Source organism: Misgurnus anguillicaudatus, chromosome 14 (assembly GCF_027580225.2).
Source record: "Misgurnus anguillicaudatus chromosome 14, ASM2758022v2, whole genome shotgun sequence".
Taxonomy (NCBI): Eukaryota; Metazoa; Chordata; class Actinopteri; order Cypriniformes; family Cobitidae; genus Misgurnus; species Misgurnus anguillicaudatus.
The window spans coordinates 6,985,097-7,006,656 of NC_073350.2; the positions used below are offsets into that span (position 1 = coordinate 6,985,097).

At 36.1% G+C, this 21,560-nt stretch overlaps 1 protein-coding gene across 1 annotated transcript; it reads left to right on the forward strand.

Annotated features, from left to right (window-relative positions):
- The first annotated feature begins 76 nt into the window (after window positions 1-76).
- LOC129427075 (uncharacterized) lies at window positions 77-20,664 on the forward strand. The gene is made up of 6 exons (XM_055183272.2): window positions 77-327; window positions 7,314-7,394; window positions 8,626-8,658; window positions 12,439-12,600; window positions 15,199-15,282; window positions 15,922-20,664. The coding sequence occupies exons 1-6, from the start codon at window positions 229-231 to the stop codon at window positions 16,510-16,512; spliced, it is 1,050 nt and encodes a 349-aa protein (XP_055039247.2). The 5' UTR covers window positions 77-228; the 3' UTR covers window positions 16,513-20,664.
- Window positions 20,665-21,560: the final 896 nt, after the last annotated feature.

Consider the following 21,560-nt stretch of genomic DNA (forward strand, 5'->3'; position numbering starts at 1 on the left):
ATCGGTCTGCGCAGCGCCGTACGAAGTCAAACACGCCATTTGAAGTCTGACTTGACACGCCTTTTGTCTTTTAGATCCGCCCCGGTCAGGAATCTGCGTGTCAAACCCCGCCCTTTACACCATAATCTGTTCCTGTACCCAAATATTGCGAAAACAACTCAAAGACACGGATGTCCCTGTCGCTTTCTGTTGAATAATTGAGGCTGAAAGTGTCCATCGTGTGGAACAATGCATTCGGTAAACTCGGAGAAAACTGGGTCGCTACGGAAACGGACACTGTCTCGGGGAATGAGCGAGGATGAATCTCTTCGACACATTATTAGAGAGGTAAACACTATAACATTTATGTCTATGAGAAATCTTCTGTCATCATGACGCGTGATTTCTGTGACAGAAGACGCCCAACTTCAGGGATTTATGGCCTAATGACATTTGATTGGTGTATTTATTGCAATAAGATGATTAATGTTATATAACGCTCGATACGTTTGGTAGTAAATACTTAACGTTAACTGTTAAGTTACCTAATAAAAAAACTAACAATAGAAACCATCACAGAAATACTAAACGATATAATTGGGATTCTAATGTTTTCCATTACAATACCACACTTTCCTTTAAAAGCAATACAACAATACACAGTACCCTTAGCAACGTAAACATGTGAAACATCCTGTTAAAGGGATAGTTCACCTTAAAATGAAAATGATGTCATCATTTACTCATCCTCATGTTGTTCTAAACCTGTATGAATTTCTTTTTTCTGATGAACACAAAAGAAGATATTTTGAGAAATGATGGTAAACACCATTTATCATTTATCACAATACTTCCAAAATATTTTTTCCTACTATGGAAGTCAATGGTCACTATCAGCTGTGTTTACCGTCATTTCTCAAAATATCTTCTTTTGTGTTCATCAGGAAAAAAGGACGAGTAAATGATGACAGCATTTTCATTTTAAAGTGAACTATCCCCTTAAGGCTGATTTATACTTATGCATCGCCCCTATGACACATGCTTCTTAGGTCAGGGGTGCCCAAAGTTGGTCTTGGAGAGCCCGAGTTTAGCTCCAACTAGTACACCTGCCTGGAAGTTTTTAGTATGCTTAAGACCTTAAAGGATAATGAAATTCTAAACAACATTTTCTGAGATGTTAACAGGGATGGATGTGTTGTACAAGACAATATTAGCATCTGTTTATTTAAAAAGTAGGAGAAAAGTAGGTCAATTTGAGCTTTTTTCATCTTCCAGGTTTAACCTCCTAAGACCTGGTGTGTCCACATATGTGGACATCACGTTTTTTTGTGTGCACCATAATTCTTAATTCTGTGTAACTGGAACCTATTGTACACAAACTGCTTCATCTTCAAATAAAATTATTTGGTTATTATATTTATTGGGTTTTCCTAACCCCAATAGCTGGAAGAAACAGCATGCCTATGCATTAGGTTAAAAATATACATTGTGTCAATGTCACAAGGTGTGACGTAGCGATGTATTACAGTACATTAGGGGTTTTACATATTTGAATCAGAATTGTGTAATGTTGCCTATAGTCGACTGATTGTCAAATCATCTATGTGTGTGTGCGTGGATTGGGAGGGGGACCAGAATATAGATATGTATAAGGGCTAGATGTCTCGCCCGCGCTGCTGGCCAATTTAGTGGAACGTCCGCATTTGGCGGCCATCTTACCACAGGGTGCTCGCTCACTTGTAGCATTGAGTTTTAATGGTGCAGGTACTTTTAAATGACCATAACTTGCTTAATTTTTTTACAGATTTTCAAACGATTTGGTTTGTTATAAACATCAAAGATACCTATGACACTGCATACTTATACAAAATAATTTTTTTTCATGAAACATGTTAAAGCATCCAGAATTATAGCCAGGTTAATAACGTTTGTAAGGAACCAAACAGTTTGAAAATTGGTAGAAAATTGAGCAACTTATGGTCATTTAAATGTACCTGCACCATTAAACTTAATGCTATGAGTGAGCGATCTGTCTGTGGTAAGATGGCCGGCGCCAGGTGATGACGTTAGAGACTCCGCCGTAACACATCTAGCCTTTATACATATCTATGGACCAGACTAGGTAGAATAGGTAACTTTTATTTTATTTTACAAGCAACACACAGAAACAACTTTCTGATAAAGTGACCACAAGTGCATTTCAAGTGATGAACGAAGACAAAACTGACTATGCATTTTTATCTTTTTTTTTACATTAAAATAAAAGTTAGTATAATCATGCGTGATTATCGTGATTCCTCATAACATTTTAAAGCCACGATGTACAGAACATCACACAAAGATATAACAAAAAACATTTCCGATAACTAAACCTAAAATAACAAATGTGATCCTGCCTGCTACAGTTCAGCGATTTTTTTTAATATCGAGATTTAGCGCTTTAAATTTGTCATGACCCTAAAAATAGACATTTAATTAAATCTTTGACTATTTTTTGTGTGTTCTTATCCAATGCTTAATTATTCATAACAGGACAAGATGTGTGTGTGTTTCATGCATGCCAGCGGGGGAGTCGGGGCAATCGCACTCAAATGTTTCTTTATAGTAAAGTTAAATGTGAGTGCGCTCTAACACTACACACAGTAAGAACACATAGAAGGCTAGCTGAGAGAGGTGTTCATGAGATGCAGGTGTTCCTGTGGTTTAAAATTTGTATGATTTTCCCCGCAATGCTGTCAGGGTCAGACTCACCCTACCAGGGTTTCATAACCCTTTAATTAGCTGCCTCAGGTGTGTTTGATCAGGGTTGGACAGTGTTTCCCACAGGATGTTGTGAAACTATGGGGGCTCAACGTACTTTCCCCAAGGGGTTTCGGGAAGGATGCTCCCCCGTAAGAAAATAATGCATATTTTAAATGCCGTGATCTGGCAGAATTAAGGGAACACGCCCACATTTTGGGAATTTAGCTTATTCACCGTATCCCCCAGAGTTAGATAAGTCCATACATACCTCTCTCATCTCCGTGCGTGCTGTAACTCTGTCTGACGCAGCCCCCGCTAGCTTAGCTTAGCACAAAGACTGGAAATGCATGGCTCCAGCTAGTATACTGCTCCCAATAAGTGACAAAATAACGCGATCATTTTCCTATTTATGTGTTGTGATTTGTATAGTCAAACCGTGTACAAATAACAAGGTGATATGAGACACAGCGATCTTTTAACAGTATACATACTGAGAACTATATTCTCTGAAGACGAAGCACTGCCGCATGGGCGGAGTGATTTGCACAACTCTGACCGAACTCTCTGCTCCTCACCAGGGGCTTCTCGTGTGCTGCGAGCAGATCACTCCGCCCATGCGGCAGTGCTTCGTCTTTGTGATAAGCAAACCCGCGTTGTCCTCCCGTTTATAGGCGCATATTACTAATGCGCTCTTTAAATAACATAAAACATATTGCGCCATTGACTTTAGACTTTAGACCAGGTTTTTGTTGGTCAATGGCGTAGTCTATTTTAGTTGCCTCAAAATAGCAACGCGCCAACAATGCGCTTGAACACACCTCGTTTTTCAGACCAGAACGCCCATGGGCGCAAAGGGGGCGCAAATGCATTTGCTATTTAAAAAACGCGGCGCGAAACGGGAAAATTAGGGTGGAAACTAGCGAAAGACACTTGCGTCGCGCATTGCGCTGCATTGCGCCGGGTGTAAGATAGAGCCCAGAATTTTCATTTTTGGGAGAAATGTCTCTTTAAAGGGGCCATGGCACAAGACTTTTTTAAGATGTCAAATAAATCTTTGGTGTCACCAGAGTACGTATGTGAAGTTTTAGCTCAAAATACCCCACAGATAATTTATTATAGCATGTTAAAATTGCCACTTGTGTGTGCAAAAATGTGCCGTTTTGGGTGTGTCCTTTTAAATGCAAATGAGCGGTTTGTTGCAATTGAAAGTCAATTGTGCTGTGAATTATTCTCTTTCTTTCATTTTCTCTGCAGTAAATGGCAGTGCTGTGATTGGATAGTGCAGATTAAGGGGCGGTATTATTATAATAAGAGCTCCTTATGACATCATAAGTAGAGCCAAATTTCAACAACCTATTTTCTCATGTGCTTGCAGAGAATGGTTCACCAAAACTAAGTTACTGGGTTGATCTTTTTCACATTTTCTAGGTTGATAGAAGCACTGGGGACCCAATCATAGCACTTAAACATGGAAAAAGTCTGATTTTCATGCCATGGCCCCTTTAAGAATGTTTTTGTGAATTGCCCCCTGAATGGCAGAATGATGTATATTGTACAGTTTTGAAGGTGTATGAGAATTTTTTCAGTGTTTTGGAGCACATTGGTATACTGGGTTAGAAGGTCTATTGACGGATCATATCGATGATAGTCAGACATGGCCGATAGCGGGCCTTCATGATGATAGTTGGCATGTTTGCCGATTATAGTTTTAAATAATGACTATTATGACTAATATTATCATCGTAGTTTCACATTTACATGCGCATTGCATGCTTTATCTCCACATGAGAGGGTTAGTGGGTTTCTCTTTGCGTCGTGCTCGTCTTGGACTCTTCATTGCATCTGAGCTTGCAGAGGGGTTGTTAGGCGCGCAGGGGTTTAAAACCAGTGAGCGAGTCAGAATATTTCACAAAGTCTGGGTATCATTGACACACTCAGATTAATGGTTTACTTACAGTAAATCAGTTTCTGTTTGTCCAACATCCAGTGGCTTGTAACCCAATGTAAACATATTGGGCAATACTCTCTTCGATCTCATGACTGTTTTAGTCTCTCTGTGCCAGAACTTATGTGGGATAAAGGCATTTTTGTGTGCAGCTTCCTCTAACTGGAATTCTCCTTAGTTGAGACTGACACACAAAATCTGGTGTCCTTGGATCATTTAATTCAAACCAATGATTCAAGAGCTGGGAGATGACTCTATGAAGTGTAACTGTTTTTAAGTGCCTTTGTTGTGTTGAAACTGTTGTTTTGTCTATTTGAGTTTGGAACGTTTTGTTCCGCTTCTTATCTTGGCCAGGACACTCCTGTAAAACAGATTTTTAATCTCAGTGAGGTCTTACTGGTTAAATAAAGGTTAAAAAATGACCAAATAAATAAATGATTATAATAACATAACTAATATATATATACTAAAAGTCAACTTCAAATTTGATTAATTTCAACTGTTTTGTTTGGATTTTGACTTGAATTCATTGCATTGTGTCCTTCCAAACACAGCAACTTCTCATTCAACACATATTGGTTATATTTCTGAGCCTGTAAATTCTTTAGGATGATTTTAGTAAGTGTGGTTACACAAAGTTCACAAAGCTCTTGAATAATTTATTTTAACCTAATTTCTCTGGCACTAGAGTCACCTGTATAATGTGATGCTTACCCAATTACCCAACTATAAGCAGCTGTTACAAACCTATTTAGGATCAACTAACAAAAAAGGGAGCGCTTCCCGGACTCAAACAATACGTTGAAGTCTAGGTGCTCTTTGGAAAACTTCCTGTTTTTTGATATGTGTTTACTCCCTGACGAAGGCTTGTTTGCCGAAAAGCGTCGGATTTACCATGTCCGTAGTTTTTTATTAGGTTTATTATGACCAAGACATATCAATAAAGGCTTTTTTATTTTTTTAAGAGAGTGCCTTGGAGTTTTTCTTTGGTTTGTTATACTATTTAGGATCAACATTTAACATTAAAACCCCAAAGTTAATAGTCTTATTTCTGAGGGGTTTCTTATAGGTGTTTTGCTTTTAATTCAAGGTGTTATTTTTACAACAGTTATGGGTTCTGTATACATTTTTAGAGCACATCTCAAACTCAGATTGACCTTTAAAGGAACAGTATGTAGGATTGTTGTCAAAACTGGTATTGCAATAACAAAACTTGTGGCTAAAACTGGTACTGCAATCACACAACTGGTGGCCAATACACAAAATGACAACATAAACATCAGTTGAGGTCTGCAACTCCACTTTTTAAAAGACAATATCCTGACCAGACCACTGTTGTCAGTGATATAAGTATTTGAAATTAAAATGATTTCTTAATGTCTATTGACATAGCAGGACCATTTTATGATTAATTGATATACATTTCTTACATACTGTTCCTTTAAGTTTCTTTGTAAGACACATTGGCATTAACTAGGGATGGGAAGATTACCTGTTCAGGGCTCCAGACTGCCACCAAATGCGACCAGTTAATTTGACCTTTTTTTGTAATGTGACACTGAATTTGAAAACAGAACATTGTACTTTCTGCATCTATCATTAAAGTATTTATTAGAAATACAGTGGAAATTAGTAGAAATGTGAATACATGGTTAGCATGTTGATTTACGGTGTGTGCCCCTAAATGTTCTGGTTGCGCCCCTAAAATTTTCAGTTGGGGGCCACCGTGCTCCTAGTGAAAAAAGTTAGTCTGGAGCCCTGCTGTTTCACAATTAACCACGATAAAATGTCCTGACGGTTAGTATTATCGTTTAAAATGTAATTATCATTACAACTGTGTTTGATTATCCTGTCCAGCCAGAATCAGTTTGATGCAGGCGGGCACATGCAACATAGTTTTTTGCACAAGAAGGCATTTAAGGGATAATGTATTGTATTCATTCATGGAAAACTTATTAGACAAATTGATTTATTTTTTTACCACAGAAATAATTTCAGGGACATGAAATATTAAATTGTGATTTTCAAAAATAAATCTTGTTCAAATGTTTTCAGTGTGTGTATCAGTTCTTTTCGAACATTTCCATCTCGGTTTAACAAAACCATAATAATGTTGATAACCGTGAAATTTTCATACCATCCCATCCCTAGCATTAACATGTGACCTGTATCCGGATTGGAAAATTTGCTTTCATACCCAAAAGTTGCACAGCGATTTATGCTCTGTAAAGGAGGCAAACATGTGGTAATGACTTTCGGACACATATGTTTCTTTTAAACAATTGCTAATTTCAATTGCTGCAACTAAGTATTATTACTTGCTCATCTTATTTTTACAAGATTGTAAAAGTGCGACAAGAAGTAAAGTGTAACTGAAATTGATAAAACAAAACACCACTTCAGGTGGATTTTGCACCAGGATTATTTAAATATTGTTTGGGAAACAAAGATCTGATCAAATATCCAGATACAGAAGATTCATACATGATGCCCTGTCCCGAGTGTCTGGTTATCTGATCTGTTTTATCAGATCACAGTGATCACATGTTATTGCCAACTTGCCAAGTGTAAACATAGCCTAAAATTCTTTATTTGTTTTATACTTGTGTTGAGTAATAATAATATTATTGTTGATTATGTCCTGCAGGTAGAAGAAACAAACAGGTGCCTGTCACGCAACGACAGCAGATATGGATCATTAAAACGAGGACAAAGAGTAGAAAGTCTTGTAAGTATTCTGATGGGTGTTTTTTGTGTTATACACATTACTGAGCAGTAGTGCTGTGAGATATTGAAGAAAACTATTTGCTATGCGTTTACTTGCTAAATGTTGCCTTATAAGATATGTGATACATAATGGTTGAAGTTTGTAAAACCAATTAGAATAACTTAATTTGTTGACTATAAAGTTAATAGAGCTTAATAGATACATAGTAATATCATTGCACAGGTTCCTTCAAATAAGTACTTGGGAGTTTATATGGATAATTTAATGTGCTGGTCTTTTCATGTCAACAATCTTTGTTCCAGTTTACAGCAGAGGCTGTACTTTCTACGTAGGTTAAAAGCATTTGGAGTGAACCAGAAGATCGTGTACTTGTTTTACCAGTCTGTTTTTAAGAGCTTGATCAGATATGGTATTACTGCATGGTATGGTAATTTGACTGTCCAGGTAAAATCCAGGTTAGGATGTTTGGTGCACACTGCTTTTTAAAATGATAGGAGGTGAGGAGAAATGATCAGTACAGTTGAGTAGAGTTGTTTGATGCCTCAATTTTAAACCATGCCAAGAAAATTGTTGGGGACGAGACTCATATCCTGAAGGATAACTTTGAACTATTACCATCAGGGTCTTGATGTGCAGGTCTAATCAACTTAAAAATTCATTTGTTCCCACTGCAATCAACGCTTTAAATAGAGACAAAATACTGTAAACTGCCATTGTGTCTTTTATGTATTTATTTTCATTTATTTTCTATTTGCTTTTATGTATGTTGTATTACAAGGTATTGACTTGTACCATGTCCAAGACAAATTTCCCAGTGCTGGGACTAATAAAGTATAAAGTAAAGAATAATAATCAAATATATTAAAAAACTGAAAACTATATACGTTTAAAAAAAAATCTTGGAAAAGAAAGCATCACTTTCTTTGTCTCACCAGTCTCTCTGCGTCAACCTAAAACTCTATGCATAACTTTTTGAAGTATTAAAATAATTCAGTTATTACAAACCATTGCGATATATTGTAGGATCACAATATTCCTAATATTTCAATATATCTTGCAGCCCTACGGAGTAGTATATTACTCCTAAAGTGATGCGTCTCTATTACAAAACTTTAATAAAATTCAAATTTAATAAGATAGTAGATGTACAATATTTTTTATTTTTTATTTGTTAATACAGTATTTTAAAATCTTGTGTGAAATGTCGTAATGAATGTTTATTTATTTTTAGGGTGAAGAGGATCTTACTGAGAAAACAGAAATGGTAAGATGTTTATGCTATTTATACTATCAATTTTTTTTAAATCAGAATATTTAAAGAGTTTGGTTTCAAAACAAGATAACTCCGTTTTGTCAAAACATGTTTATTATTACCGGTAGGTTGTTATCATGTTTTTGTTGTGTTTTATTATGCAGCTAGCTGTATTTTTTAGTAATGAAGGCTTAAACCAACTGCAGTTTAATTGATATTAATTGGAATGCAAGTTTTTTGACAAATAAAAAAATTTAGTTTTCATTTTTTAATTTTCCATTGAAAAATAAGAGCTAAGCATGAAGCAGAACAATAATGTCACAGTCAATATAAACAAGTTTTTTGGACCACAAAACCAGTTGTTAGGGTCAATTTTATTTCAATTGAGAATTATGCATCAGAAAGGTAAACAAATAAGCTTTCCATTGATGTATGGTTTGTTAGGAAATGACAATATTGGTTGAGATACAACATTTCAAAATCTGAAACTTAAGAGTGCAAAATTGAAATTGTCAGGACTCTGCCTTGAAGTCTTATGTAATATTTGTATTTTGTCATGGTGGCAAGGTTTTGGCAGTCCCAGGCTTTATATGGAGGCTCATGCCTTGGTTAGTGGCATGTGCCTCCGGTGTCTTGTCTTTTTGTCCCCGCCCCCTCGTTCTCCTGCTTATTGGTAATCATTGGTTTTCTCCCATCAGCTGTTCCCACTCGTTACCTTGTTTGGTTTTTTCTATTTAATGTTATTGGGTCCTTAGTTCTGTGCAGGATCATTTTGTATTGTTCTCTTGTCCGTGTAGGTTCTAGTCAACCAATATCTTGTCAAGTTTAGTGTTATCTGTCTTAAAATCCCCAAGGAATGGGTTGCAAAGTTTGTAACCAATTTTGTGGTCGTGGTTTTGCTGCATCCACTCACAAAAATAAAGTTTTGCTATATTTATGGTAGGAAATGTACAAAATATCTTGATGGAACATGATCTTTACACAAAATACTAATGATTTTTGGCATTAAAGAAAAATTTATCATTTTAACCCATGCAGTGTATTTTTGGCTTTTTCTACAAATATTTGTGATGTTCCAGTGTCACATTTCTTACCATAAATATATCAAAACTTTATTTTTGTGAGTGAATGCAGCGAAATCGCGATGAAGTATTAATTTCAAAAGATTTACCCTTACAACTGGTTTTGTTGTCCAGGGTCACATAGGTGAAAAGTCTCATAATCTAATGATGAGATGAGGAGCATTAAAGTTTGATTTTACTCATTGATTTCAATCTTTGACATGATCTTACTCAGTCAATATGAAATATATTGTAGTGCTGGGCAAAAATCATGAATAATCGCATACAAAATTAAAGTTAATTTTTGCATAATATATGTGTGTGTGTGCTGTGTGTAATTATTAAGTAAGGAATAATTGACGATGGGCCATTGAATTATTTGAAAATAATGCACACCAAGGTGGTAATGCGGCACGACGCGAAGCGGAGTGCCGTTACACCGCAGGTGTGCATTATTTTCAAATAATTCAAAGGACCGGAGTCAATTATTCCGCTTATACCACGGTTACCACAAACATTGCTCTGGTGCCTACTTTTAAGACATTTGAAAAGATAGGTGTGCGGTTTACAGAAAAATAATCAACACCCATAGAACACTTCTCAGCCAATCAGAATGCAGCATTCAACAGACCCGTGGTATAAGTATATTTAACACACATACATGTATATTTCAGATTTTTTTTATTTATATATATTTGATATATATATGATTTATATATATGATTTAACACAGACACAATAACGAAGCACAAATACTTTACCATTCATTGCTACAGCATATACATCACTGTAAGATAAATCCCTCAAAACAGGTCAAAACCCATGAGTCAGGAGTATTTGTGGTGTAGGTGTGGAGAGGATGATATATGAAATGATGAGTCATGTAAGAGGTGTGTACTAGTGTTGGTTTGTTGGTCCTCACCCAACACACTCGACATCTTGTACTCCTTCCTCAATTACTGCAATGCTCTGTGGTTACTCTAGTTGATTTAGGGCCCTGTTTTAACGATCTAAGCACACTGTCTAAAGCGCACGGTCTATATGGGCGTGTTCGATGCCACTTTTGCTAATTTAATGACGGGAAAAATGGTTTGTGCGCCGAGCGCATGGTCGAAAAGGTTGTTCATATTTTCCTAATGAGTAATGGGTGTGTTTTGGGCATAACGTCCAATAAACCAATAAGAGTCTTACCTCTCATCCCCTTTTAAAAGCCTGTTGCGCTGGCGCTATGTCTAATCCCTATTTAGATGACAGACTTTGTAAACTGAAAAACTAAGTGGAGGAAGAAGACCTCCTGTTTTAAGAATAATGTTAAAAAAAATGTGTTGTTTTCATTTTTATTGAATTTTTTTATTTTTATTAAAACTTTTAAAAGCCATAGAAGTACAAATAGCAGGCTTTGAATTGCTGTAAATGTATTGATACCCTACATAATCATTGTAATCTCATAAAATAATTTGCAAATATGCAAGAAAAGGTTTGTGCTCTAAAAATACAAACCAGAGTTAAAGGATTTAGAAACGCGCCCAGAGCCGAAGCGTTTCAGCACTAGAACAGTGCCATGTGGGATTTTTAAAAAGCATTACTTAAAATGTTTCTCATCTCAGCATTTCCACAGCTACAGAGTCACCATATACAATAAATCCATAAGGTAGCATATAAAAACATTTAAAAATAGATGCATTTATTTACTTACTTACTTACCAGGCTACAGGTGAAGCAGCTCTTTACGCCTTCTAACGGCTCATAATCGGTCCTCATTTATGTCCAAGAGACTCAATAATAATATTTTACACTCAATCCTTTAATCTTTCATATTTAAAAGCGTTTTTGTGCTGCTGCACATTCATGTATGTGATAAGCAAACCTGCGGTGTCATCCCGTTTCTAGGCACATAATTAACTACGCTCTTTAAATAACATAAAACATATTGCGCAATTGACTTTAGACTTTAGAGCAGGTTTTTGTTAGTTAATGGTGTAGTCTATTTTAGTTGCCTCAAAATAGCAACCCGCTAACCATGCACCTAAACACACCTCGTTTTCAGACCAAAACGCCCATGGGCGCAAAAGTGGGCGCAAATGCATTTGCTATTTAAACAACGTGGCGCTAAACGTGAAAATGATAATTGCGCAGGGTTGAAACTAGCAAAAGACACTTGTGTCGCATTGCGCTGGGTGTATGATAGAGCCCTTTGTCTCTTTTCTCCTTTTGATGTTTTACATGAACCCAAACTAAAGCAGCAAGTTCCAAAATAATCTAGGTTTTAATTTTGATACAATACGAAGATCACACAGAGCGAACGGTTAAACTTTTGTGAGAGTGAAATCAAAGCCTCTTGTTGTTTATGTTCAAATAAGTTGTAGGAAATGTACGTACACTGCAAAATTCAATCAGACCAAAAATGTTTTATAATACATTTTTAATTTATTATATTCAAAAGTTTAAAAGGGACAACAGTGCAAAGTGTATAACAGAGCAGACCTTTTAGCTCATGCTTTCTTCAGTGCTCATAAAGTAACGAAGCAACATCACACTTATAGGCAAACCTGCAAATTATAAACAACTCGTTTAATTTTTCAGTGTAAAGACAATTCCTACAACTTATTGGATTTAACTTTTTTTGTTCAACGCAGCTTCTATATCTGCTTGACTGTTTATGTTCAAATGAAATGGAGTTTGTGTGGATTTGATTTATTTTATTTTGAAGCGTTTGTGTTTTTGTGTACAGGTGGAACTTCGGGCAGACTATGAGCTCTGTTTACAGGAAGTACGAGCTCTTGAACTTCATCAGGAAGCGCTTTTGTTTCAGGTGGACTGTCTTCAGGATGCTCTGGAAGGAGCCGAGGAGATGCTTTCTGAAGCACAAAGAGAGTCTCGTGCTGCCAAAGTGGTATAATGTTACTATGTGTAATTTCATTCATTTGAATTCACTTTATTTCACATTGTTGCAAAACTATTTTACAGTCTATCAGTGCAGCCAGTATAAAGACAAAGAAACACAGAAGCTTATAAAATACGTGTAGGGGAGAGCGATAACGCTTTTTGGTTTTGGCTCAATCATTGAAAAAATATTTGAGTTTGATTAATTATATTTTTACACATGCAACACACACATCTCTGCTACAAATGAACATTTGAAGTTTGTTTTTATTACTTACCATTCTTGGAAAATTACACCAAACATGACAGAAGTGCAAACGTTACAACTTACCCCATAGGTAACAGGCAGGGGTTAGTTGTAACACTTGCTAAAAATTAAGTTTGCAGGCAAATATTTCAATACTATTTTGTCTATAAACTGGAAGTGGATATTGTTTATATATCTGTCTATAATAGACAGGGATCTACACTATTCATCCCTCATCTAACCATAAATCAATTATAAATGGATACAAATGTCTAAATATGTGAAAAAAGCAGCACAATTATGACAAACATTTTTTTTTATACGTGACCCAGTCTGTAATAACCATACTACAGTTTCAAAATCAAATTCTGAGATAGAAGTCTGATTTTATCCATTCATTTCAATATGATTTCAATCTTTGACGTGACCTTATTCAAACAATATTCAAGATATGAACAAAACTAAATTTGACACACGATTTTTGATAAGACAGGCACATTTATTTTGTTGGCAGCCAGCAATCATTCGTGTGTAGCCTATTTAAAACAACGGCAAGAATTACGCTAACGTTAGCGGTTCTCATATCGTTAGTGCTGATGGGTTAGTTGTAACACAGCGTTACAGTTAACCCCACTGGGTCACAATATCTTCAAGCCCACCAAAAAAGTTGCTAAAACCTGCAGACATATTTCAAAATGATGCTATGTTTTAGTCAACAAGATTCTGATTAATATGACATACCATTGGATTTGGTATCTTACACACGGCCAACTTAGAAACCGAAAAAAAAAACATGATGAAAAAATTTACTTGCATGCCACCAAAACACTCGTACATCAATAACTCTCTGGAAAACATGATACATTTCCAATAATTTGCGGGAGATCGTCTTTTGGCAACGTGAAAAAAATACCGGAAATACAAAACGCTCAACCTTGTGAAACAATGTAAACAGTCTGTGTTACAACTAACCCCATGTTAGTTTTTGTCCCGCGCACCCCTACATTAGCAATACTAGCTGTCTGAAGTATTGTAATCTGACTGTTATATATGCATAGTGTTTTTTTTCACGAGTTGTATATTAGCAATACTAACTGTAGAAACAACTACACGATTGTATTTGGTTTCTACATAGAGAGATGACTGAAACAAAGACAACTTCATCAAATTGAAACCAGTTTTAAGAAATGTCGTCAGAAATGATTGTCATTTTAAGATTGTATCTACCTCATTGCTGTATGAAAGGACCGTTTATCAAGATATAGTAAAATGTATGTACTTTTTCTGAAACTATGAGTTTGAACCCGTGAATGAACAAAGTCTGCATAATAGAATGTACAGTTGTTATATGGTTATCTTGTTTATTTAGTTTTTGATGTGTTTAACCGGGTGATTCTCACGAAAACTTGGTTTTAAAAATGTCAAGCATGAAAATGTAAAAATTGCTTAAATTTACTTTTTTTCCCACCAGACATTGAAAAACAAAGTCTGGAGTAAATGGGAACATTAATTTAAAAACTTTTACTTATCATTTAACACTTTTTGTAACATAATTTAAAAAATTAGTCCTAAAAAATCTCATTACCGCAACAGTCAGAAAACATCAACACTGACATATTTTCAAAATGACATGACAAACCTGAAAGAACATAATTTGGAGATTCTGCACATGCATTTAAAATCAAAGTATTATGCTTCTATGAATTAAATTAACATTTAATAAGCATCTGTTGCGGTAATGATAATCAAAATGTCGTGTAAGCATTCTGACAAGACAATATTTCAAATTAACTGTAAAAAAAATTATCTTACCTGGAAGCCATCTTGAAGTAACTGGTCCATGTGCTTGGTCACTCAAAATCAAACTTTATTAAAATTCTGTATGTGTGCTTAAACTGTTCTCAAAAAGTGTTGCGGAGGATGAGAACATCAGGCATGGACACATCATTTTCCTAATTTTTCTTCATTATTATTATACATGAATATTCAGTAAATATTTTTTCTGTCATCTAAAGTAGTCTAGCCAAACATCCATTTATTTTTTTTCTTAATATTTTTGTGTTCATTTGATTAAATTACAACATAACGCATGTTCAAACACAGCCGGAAACATTGCGGCAATGAGAATTTCAGCAGAAAATGAGATAAAATTTACAATTATAAATTCTTATGTTGAAATCACACATTGTGCAAGGTAGAACACAGTATTGTGTTAATTATGATGCTTTTTAATGTTACTATATTACACATTTTAAAGCTAAAATCATTAGTGCCGTGGTGTTTCAATGGTTTCGTGAGAATCACCCAACCAAGTTTTCTGTGCTGGACCTGCTGTTTCATTGACAGATTTTTTTTATATAGGAATTAGATCACGAGAGAGAGGTGAGGAGGAAGCTGGAGAACATGATTACCACATTAATGCAGGAGATAAACGCATTGAAAGAGGTGAGAAAAAACAAACTTACAAAATCACAGATAGTGTTAAAATGATCTACAGTAAATTTCCTGTGTAAAACACAAGTAGAAAGAGAGACTGGCACTTTTACTATACTTACACCATCATTTCAGAAACCAGTTAAAAAAAATTCTTGAGAAAATTGTGCTAACTCAGTTGCAGTCTCATCTGAATTTCAATAATATTCTTGAAAAATTACAATCAGGTTTCAAACGTTACCACAGGACTGAAGCAACTCTTCTAAAAGTTTTAAATGATATTTTATTAAAAACTGATATGAGGAATGCTGTGGCCTTGGTACTTTTAGATTTTCGGATTTGCTTTCCTTTGATATGGTCGATGATTTTTGCTTTCTAGCTTGGAGACTTATGTTGGATTACAGGGCACTTACAGTCTTAAAGGGGACATACAGCAGGGAAAATCATCATTTTAATCAGTAAGGGGATTTCTAAGTGGGCTATTGACACAAAATTAACAGTGGGTACCTGGACCTGGTGATAGATTGATAGCCGAAAGGTATTTCTGTTTATTAACAGTACTCAACTGTTATAAGCAGAACTGTAATGTCTCAGATGGGGATTTAAAGAACTTGCATGAATAAAGACGTTTATGTTTTGTGTCCTCTGCAGGAACAAAGATCAGTTTCAGTCGTTCCTGTCAATCACCTGGTGGGAGATCAAACACAAAGTGTGCGAGATGTAGATAATTCGACGGTCTTCTCGGGAACCTCTGTAGATGGAGATACATCAAATGAAGGGATTAGCAGTGCGCACTCGAGTACTGTTTCACAATCTCCAACCTCTGCACAACAACCAGCTTCTTCTAAGGGAGGTTTGGCTTCGATCTTCAAAACTGAGCAGTATCAGTCGAAACAGGCTGGGCCCGGCTGGCTTCAGGGCGCTCCAAGAGGGACATCAGTGGACCAAGAAGCAGCACCTATCTCAGACACTGAAAGCTCTCGAGTGGATCTGAATACAAACCCGATGTTACAGTTGAAAAATACGCTTTACCAAATGGTGCTTTCGAATCAGAAGCGTGAAGCTCAAGAAGGAGATGACAATGATGAAAGTAGTGGCTATGAGGACGCACCATCAGAGTTCTCACCTAGTCCTTTAACTCCAGATATGTCACCAGATAGAGGTGTGATGGAAGATGACACTGATGCAGGAGGTAGCGAGTCCGGTGACCCTAAAAATCCTGAGTCTTGTATTCTCTCTTAAGAGTAAATAAAAAGCTCTTAGTCTTTTATGAGTCCTTCCACCAAACCGGTACGATTTAGACTTCCACATTTTTTTTTACACATGTATGATTACTTTTCTGAATACCCCACAACATTAATGACAAAAAAAACTATTTTCCCAAATGATGTTTATGATCAAATAAGTAACAAGGTTGAGTGTGACAGGGATTTTTGTGCTAAAAATGGCCACTGCTTTAAATCTAGTGAATAACAGTTAAATTGTTAAAATAACAAAGATCATTGTTTCTTATCTTTATTTGATGTAACAGTGTTGAGTGGTTAAGCTTGACAACCACAGTATCTCAATATGAATGTTATAATTTAAAAGTAGGTGGTAACTTGCCTTCATGTGTCTGCTCATAGTGTTGTTCAGAAGACTTAGGTGGCATGCACACAAAAGCTTTTAAGCGCGGCTGAAACGCCAGGCGGACTCTGAATTCCCGCTTTCTACAGCTGAGGGCTTTGGTCGCTGTGATACTTCTGCTTTTTTTTATCAGCTGTTGGATGCGCCGGTTGGTTGTTGTGATATTTGTCCCGCTCCTCCTCCGCTGTGATTGGAGGGCCATGTGAGAACCAGTCCTTTTAGTTTTAGTCTTAGGGCCGATTCACGCCGGCTGTGTGGCGTATCTGTTGCGTGTCAGTTGCGTGGCGGCTGCGTCGCGTTTTCTGTGTCTGTACATGCCAGAAGCATGCCTGACGCAGTTGCTATAGGTGACATATGCTGTTGCTATAGGTGACATATATTTTGCCTGGAAACGCTTCCAAGACGCTTGCGTGTGGCGTGAAAAATAGGCGTCGGTCCTATTCCTAGCATGCACAAGTTTTCGTCGCGGCTCGAGCCACGCCTGAGACATGCGTGTCATGCAGGCAGTGTGAACTGTCAAACCTGCTAACATGGGAGCCTAAATAAAAACGGACACGCCACGCAGCTGAGACGCACACGCCACGCAGCCGGTGTGAATCGGCCTTTAGTCTTTTGGACGAAAATGCTTTTTCGTTTTAGTCACATTTTAGTCACTTATAAACTTGATAGTTTTAGTCAAGTTTTAGTCAACAAAAACACAAAAAGGTTTTATTCAAGTTTAAGTCAATTTTTGTAAAAAAAAGTAGTCTTTAACAAATTAATTTAGGCTAAAAAGTGTGGTGTATTTAATACTATTAAAATGTGCATTAAAGTTGTCCCTGAGGGCTTGCCGTTGTGCCTTCTGCACATGTCATAACAAAAAAGTTGAGCCTGATATACCCTCATGTTGAGTTTGTGTTTTCACTGAGACTTCGCTTATAAAGTTGAGAAACGCGTGCCTTGCCTTGTTATTTAAAGCAACACTATGTAGTTTTTCAACCTTTAAATAATGTCTCTAAAATTATTTCAGTGATAGAACAACTCTTAACTGGACAAATTGTACTGTTGCTGCAACCTAAGCAGCCTCCTAGCTGCTACAAGCACACTCTGAAAGTCGAGGTGGAGGGTAGAGCACAAAGCCCCGCCCCTCCCCCTGCCTGCAGAAGAGTGTCTGATACCAGGCACTGTTGCGCTTTTCAACCACATGGGGGAGCCATAACTCAATTTTACATGGAAACAACATAGTGTTGCTTTAAATACACCACAAAAAGTATTGGAAATGGGCTTAGGTTTGACAAATAGATACATGTAAAACCTTAAGCTTACCATGAAATATGTCACAAGCTGATTGTAGAGTAAAATTGAATGTATATGATATGTTAACAGCGTGACTTGTCAGTTACTTTTAAAAAAATATCAGCGTGATGAGCCTTCAGGTGCCGCTTGAGGTTTGGTGTTATTCTTTCCACCTAGTTTGTGGCCACATTTACCTTCGTCTCCCAATATGCATTTTGTTTTTCTTTCTGAAGGATTATACTGAAAGCATGTCCATAAATCATCTTGTTGTTTCCGTTTATTGGTGTTACCGCCACGGTCCTTCGAACTCGCCACAGCCGCATGTGTGTTGTCGTTGCATGAAATCTGGTGCGCGTGCTCAACATGGTGGCAGTCGGGTGGTGGGCGTACCCAAACAAGGATAGGAAGCGGCAGCATTGCTGATACCTTTTAGCTAAAAACAGACAGATTTAATGCAAAATATGCAGAAATGACATGCATTGTGAACGTCAGACTTATAATCATTAAATCAAGAAAGCGTCTCGTCACGTTTTGGTCACATTAGAGCCATTTTTAGCAAGTCATTGTCGCGTTATCGTCATAAAAAAGAGGTGCGTCAATGAAATCCTTTCGTTATCATCATCATTGATGAAAACAACACTGGTGAGAACTCACATTGATGAGCTGAGCTTTTTGCCTAAAGTTGAATATTTTTCAACTGCGCGTCGGCTTTCAGCGTGGAAAAAATTCAACGCTAGCTGCTGGCTTATTTGAAAAACGCAGCGCTTCCATTGGAACAATTGAAAACATGTGCCGGCCACCGGCGTAAAAGCTTTGGTGTGCACGCCCCCTTATATTACATAAGGATCAGCCCGTTATTTTTATAGGAGAAGAATGATTTGTGGAACAGGGTTGAGGTGTTATGAGGTACAGAATACTAATAAATATGATTTTAATGAATAATCATGAATTTACTAGATATAAAACATTACCAGCAAAAAAGCTCAGATATACAGTACTGTGCAAAAGTCTTAGGCCACCACCACCAGACTTGTTGTTTTAGAAATTTTAATGTCCATCCATATTTATTTTTCACTTAAAAATACAAACAGAAAATACAGAAAATATGTACAAATTTTTTTTATTAGAAATTAGGATTTAAATTTATTTAGGTTTAAGAGATCCTGCAATTTCCTGCTATTGTTCAAGTGGAAAAAACTTGACACATTAGTTTACATTTTTATACAGTTTTAATACTAAATACACATGTCCTGTATTTTCTGGATGTATTCTATTAAAAAAAATATTTAAAACAACAAATTTAATTCTGGCATGGTGGCCTAAGACTTTTGCACAGTACTGTATATTTATGAGAATGGCAAAAATGTATGACATAATGCTTGACATAAATGGATAAAATGTATGTCAAGTTTTTTAAATTTCAAGTAACACAGCTATTAAAAATAGATCAAATACACTTAATAAGGTTAGAGGGACTCAAATGGTACCGGTTTTATGGATTGACTCTTATAATCTAATGCTGCCAATAGAGCACTGGTCTAGAAACCCAGCTGTGTTCATTCCACTACTATAGAAGTATAACACTTAAGTCACCTTTACTGAAATTGCATAAGCACAATCCAACAGATTTCAAGACTACTTTAATTAATTTATCAGTAAAATGATGTTGGAAAAACACTCGTTCTGCACTTTTCTTCTGCTGGTAAATTGTAATGGGTAATTTTTGAGGTAATTTTTGTTGGATTTTTATTCTTTTACCATGATATAAAAGCATGTTCATACATATCCAATCTGTAAAACATGAACATTGAGCTTTTACCTTTTGTTTACAGAGATGTGGGTCTGTACATCAGATGAAAGGACTTCTGGTTAACAAAAATTTAAAACAATGTAGAGACCTTTTACATAAACGGCTAATAAGGGGGAAAGTCAATAATGCCAGAATGTCCATGATGATATCAAACAGTTTTATTGTTTGTTCTACTTGCATCAGGCCTTTTAAAAGCTGTTTGTAGTAGTTTACTCTTACTTTGTTGCTTCATTTGTTAATGCGTTCAGTGCTGACCGCTTGTCAGCACACGCATACTTTGTATATGACAGCTTTTATTCAATTTTCAATATTACATTGCAATATCAATCACTATTTTACAGACCTTATGGATTAGCATGATTTTAAGTTTTTGTTTTGTGTTGTTGATTTTAAGGATGTCTCAGGTTATTGTAATAGGGACAGAATACTTTAAGGTTCTGTTAGCAGGTTTTTTTATGTTGTTTGTGTGGCACACATACAATTTTACTAATATCACGATTACTGAAATAAAGGTCCTAATAATATCAGATGTGATAGAAATATAATCTGTATTCAGCAGATTATAAAAAATACCTTGAAATGCTAACTTTTACTCTGTAAGCTTTTGGTCTTTTGATATTCATGCATGCATAGTTCTGTATTTGATTTTCTATCTCATTTTGAATAAATGTTTTGTAACTTTCTCACTGTCTTGTGTATTTTATTTACTCTGCACTTACCTGAGCTCAAAATGAAAGGTATTTGGGTATGACTTTCTGCCATTCTGTACACATGCATGGAAAAATTCTCCATTTGCAGAGATGTAATTTAAAAAATTTTGAGATTGTTTTGTTCAGACATGGACAACATGGTTTCCACACGATAAAGAAAAATGTTCTAATATAGGCCTGGTTTCACAGACAAGGCTTACAGTAGCTAAAGCCAGGACTAGGCCGTTTAAGCATCTTTTATAAACATACTTTAGATAAGTGGTTTTCAAACTGGGGGGCTGCGAGATGGTGCCAGGGGGGGTCCCAGTTTTATGACATTTTATGAAATACATTAATTTATCATGAATTCTGTGTAATTAAACCTAAAAAAAATAAGCCTACTAACCAAAAGCACTATATTTGTATAATTTAATGTTTTTTTTATTAAAATGTTGAGTTTTAGAGCAGTTTTTTGTCACAAATTTTCTTTGGGGGGCCGCGAAGGAATGCACCGCACACAAGGGGGGCCGCACGCTGAAAAAGTTTGGGAATCATGCCTTAGATAAAGGTGTCACTGGTGTGTATCTTGAGACAAATCAATGGTACTGACATATTTTAAGAGTTATTTTATATTGAGGCTCAAACATGTGTCTTAGTCTAGGACAGTGGTCTACAGTGGAAGTCTTTGTGTCACTACTTTCCTCACATTCACTTTCTTGTGTTTCCATCAGTCTATCATCAGATTAATAGGAAAACACATTGGATTTAGCTTTAAAAATCCTTGTTCCAAATTTGCTTTGTTTTCAAAATGTTCCTCTTAGTTGACATTTTTCCAGATTCCCTGTTAATCATAGTATCAATATCATTAAACAACACAGATTCTGCCACTC